Source organism: Poecilia reticulata, linkage group LG20 (genome assembly GCF_000633615.1).
Source record: "Poecilia reticulata strain Guanapo linkage group LG20, Guppy_female_1.0+MT, whole genome shotgun sequence".
Taxonomy (NCBI): domain Eukaryota; kingdom Metazoa; phylum Chordata; class Actinopteri; order Cyprinodontiformes; family Poeciliidae; genus Poecilia; species Poecilia reticulata.
Genome location: NC_024350.1, coordinates 3244849 through 3249012, shown reverse-complemented (window position 1 = coordinate 3249012; position 4164 = coordinate 3244849). Strand labels below are relative to the sequence as shown.

Genomic DNA, 4164 nt, shown 5'->3' with positions numbered 1-4164 from the left:
AATGCTATAGTAATCACACATAGTTACTATGACGATCAGATCCATCATCAAGGCTGCAATAGATGTCTCAGACGTGATGTTAGATTTATAACCATGACGCTGTTGTGATCAAAAATTGTTTGTTTAGGCGCATATTGGTAAGTTAAAGTATATATTTAAAGATAATAGTTACCTGATAGACATTTAAAATGATTTGTAGTCAATCTGTGAATAATTTTTTAACTTTAGAGTAAGCAGCTCTAACCAGCAGTTATATGCTGACTCTTCCCTGAAACTTAAACAGAAGAAGTTGGTAAACAGCAGATTCTATTTTGAAATGAATTGCGTAATGTGCCAGGAACACACATTTCGTCCAAATCCCCTCACCCCCCTCCTTGACAGACTGATAAAGCGCCTGATGACATCACATTGAGTAACTTCTGTGACCTGACTAAGGTTGAATCAGTGAGGAGTTTTTGACTAGCAATGCTGAGAAACACACAAGTTTTTATTCTTATATATATGTGTATATATTTGTAGGGAAGAAACTCCCACTTATCCAGAAAGATGAGTTCTTACTCTGTTTAAAATTGGGTTTTAAACTCCAAAGAGAAACCACACATCCAGAGAGCGCTAAGCTGGTTTTGCTTTTTTTTATTTTATTTTTTTGCATACAGCAAAAGAGTTGCAGCTTAGTTGCATGTGATTTTAAAAAAGTATTTAGTCCTGGATAAACTGTCAGGCTTTCATTTGTAGGCTATTTCATGTTGGTCATAAAATATGTATTTTAATGTATTAGATTAATACATTGAAGGTTGTGGTGGAAATACGACAAAATGTGCAAAAGTTCAAAGGTTATGAATAATTATTGTAAGGTGCTGTACATCCAAATCTATATGGATGGATGCCTTTAGAAACATACGCTCTTTATTCTGCTCAACAGTACGACAGCTTATTGAGGCCATTGTAGATTGAAGGAAAAAAAGGAGTAAAATTCTACCAAAAAAACTCTCAAACGTTTTGAGGTTAAGCTCAGAAATTTTTGTGGGTTTTTTTCTCTCACAAATTTTGACTTTTCAAGTTCAGAAACGTCCACGTTTTTTCTGAAAAATCTCTGAGATGAATCTCAAAATTTCTGAACTTTTTTTGTTTTTCACAAATTTTTGACTTTTCGAGTTCAGAAATGTCCACGTTTTTTTCTATAAAACTTCTGAAATTAATCTTAAATTTGCTGAGATTTTTGGCAGAAATCTACTCCTTTTCTTTTTGCTGTCTGCACCGTCCCTGGTGTGCCGTCACAAACAAAAAGGGTTTCAAAATAAAAGAGACAAGCTTCTTGTGTAGCATGACACTGATAGTTTTGATGCTGCAGGTTCTCCACAATATAGCTCTGGCTGAGGCTCAGCTGGGCAACTGGGAAAACGCCCAGAAAAACCTGGCAAAGGCCCTCGACTATAAGACAGAGGCCAAGCTCAGCGTCATCGACAAAGCTCTGCAGGCAACTCTGGTCAGTTACGATGTTTCTGAATCGCACGTATTAAAACAGGGAATCTTTTAAATGGCTTTCTTTTCAATTGCAGAAACGGAAGCTTTTCAAACTAGTCGAGTTCCCTTCAAAGACTCTGTTCAAACCAAACAAGCACTACGTAGCAGAGCTGGAGAAGAAGGACTATCTGGGCAAAGCAAAGGTATTACAACGCGGCTGAGGAACAAACAGAAACATCCGCTTAATTCTGCTTTTTGAGAATCAGTGTGGATGACTTGTCTTTATGTGATAGTTACCCATTTCCTTTTTCTGTGGAACATATTTTGATTTTCATTTGTTTTAAACCCTCAGGTCGTTGCCTCCGTCGTTCCACAAGATGAGTTCTCTGGATTTGCCCCGCTGCAGCCGCAGGTGAGATGTGAGTTCATGTAAGACTGAGAAAAGATCCTGAAAAAAAGTTGCAGTAGAATTCAAAAATTCACCTAAATTTACAATAGGTTTGGGTCGAGACTGTCACTTTATAAAAACATTCGGTAACAAACAAAGTTGGCTCACAATAAAAGCAAAAATGTGTAATATTTTTTCAAACGTATTAATTACTAACTTTATACTTTTTTTTTTTTACTTATTAACTTTTATTTCTATTTTGCTGTGAGTCACCAGGCTGCAGACACAGTACACTAATATAGATCACTAGGCAACCCGGGGTTATGTGCTGGAAAAGATGGAAAAAAGTTCACAACTTTCCGACTGCAAGCCAAACAGGAAGTGATGTGATAATCCTTACCCACAGTTAGTCACTTAAATAAAAAACTGCAAATAAAAACCTGCTGATACAGTTTGTAATCAAGTTGCAAACTGATGCATCTGGTCTGTGTGACTGAACTCTCCTGTGTTCTGATTGAAGGTGGAAGATGGTCCAGCTGCTCCAAAAGAACCCGAGGTCCTGAGGTATGCAGCACACACTGGAGCACTACAGTACCGATAAACACACTGCTGAATATAAATCACAGACACGATTCCTCAGAATATAAAGCTTTCAAATTTGTTGATAGCAAATTCAGAAGAATAATGTTTACAAGGTATCTGCACATTTCAGCAGTTCAAATTTAAGACTTTTTAAGACCTTTAATGCCACCTTGAATTATATTTAAGATGGAAAAAACTACAAATATAAGGAGTGTTTGGGGGGAAACTTGCCGCATTACAATCAAGCATAGCAAAACCTGCAAACTGAGCGTTATGCTAATCACATTCGATATGACACGCTACAGCCTTCACCCCCATAGTGCCAAGATTAAATGTTGTTTATAGCCCTTCGCAGCAGCAGAGAATGCAAGAAAGCTGGCAAGAGTCAATTAGCAGCTAGTTCCTGGTAGCCGCAACCGGCTCAAGTCACAGAATGCAATGAAGATGCTTGAGTGCTACTCAAACTTTTGCGTGACAAAAGAGTTTCATAAGAAAAAGAAAAAAAAATCACATTAAAAAGTATTCCCACAACAAAATTTAATACCTACTTAAGGCCAACTTAATTAAAAAATAAATTTAAGATATTTTAAGGCCTCATTTTAGACACGTTTAAGATTTTAAGGATGCGCGGACACGTAGCTTTAAACTTGTTTTCGTGTAAACAAGTTTTAGTGGGGTTTTTCTCACAAATTTTGACATTTCAAGTTCAGAAACGTCCACGTTTCTGAACTTTTTCTGAGATGAATCTCAAAATTTCAGATTTTTTTTTTTTAACAATTTCTGGACTTTTCCAGTTCAGAAATTTCCAAGTTTTTTTCTATAAAACTTCTGAAATTAATCTTAAATTTGCTGAGATTTTTGGCAGAAATCTACTCCTTTCCTTTTTGCTGTCTGCACCGTCCCTGGTGGTTGATGTGCATAAAATCAACCAACAACAGTGCTTTCAACATTTTGCTGTAATATCAGATGACTCTGTGTTCTTGACGTTGCTGTTTTCGCAGAGCGTTGGAAGGGGAGGCGCACACCGTGCTGTTTGAGTTTGTTCCAGAGACCAGCGATGAGTTGGCTGTAGTGCCGGGCAACATCGTATTTGTGTTGCAGAAAGGGGCCGATAACTGGGCCTATGTGGTCTTCAATGAACGGGTAAGACATGCAGTCATGCAGTCTGTGCTCAGAACAGACGCTTGTATTGATTTCTTGTTCCTTTTTGATGCCTATATACAGGGTATCTGCAGGTTTCAGTAAGACAAAATTAAGACATTTTAAGATCTTTTTAATGTCACGTTAAATCTAGATTTAAAACCAAAAAATATATAAATATAGGGGATGATTTGGAGATCGGCTGCACAGTGGCGCAGTTGGTAGAGCTGTTGCCTTGCAGCAAGAAGGTTCTGGGTTCGATTCCCAGCCTGGGGTCTTTCTGCATGGAGTTTGCATGTTCTCCCATGTTCTCCCTGTGCGTGCGTGGGTTTTCTCCGGGTACTCCGGTTTCCTCCCACAGTCCAAAAACATGACTGTCAGGTTAATTGGCCTCTCCAAATTGCCCCTAGGTGTGAGTGTGTGTGTGCATGGTTGTGTGTCCTGTGTGTCTCTGTGTTGCCCTGCGACAGACTGGCGACCTGTCCAGGRTGTACCCCGCCTCTCGCCCGAAACGTTGGCTGGAGATGGGCACCAGCACCCCTCCCGACCCCACTGAGGGAAAAAAGGGTGCAAGAAAATGGATGGATGGA

General features: G+C 38.9%; 1 protein-coding gene across 2 annotated transcripts in view; it reads left to right on the top strand.

Annotated features, from left to right (window-relative positions):
* ncf2 (neutrophil cytosolic factor 2) overlaps nt 1-4164 on the top strand; it is a 9333-nt gene that overhangs the window by 2538 nt on the left and 2631 nt on the right. For both annotated transcript variants that reach the window (XM_008438332.2, XM_008438331.2), the window contains exons 5-9: nt 1352-1486; nt 1560-1667; nt 1817-1876; nt 2373-2416; nt 3436-3577. In XM_008438332.2, coding sequence (XP_008436554.1) covers nt 1352-1486; nt 1560-1667; nt 1817-1876; nt 2373-2416; nt 3436-3577 — 489 coding nt within the window. The remainder of the gene's footprint in view (nt 1-1351; nt 1487-1559; nt 1668-1816; nt 1877-2372; nt 2417-3435; nt 3578-4164) is intronic.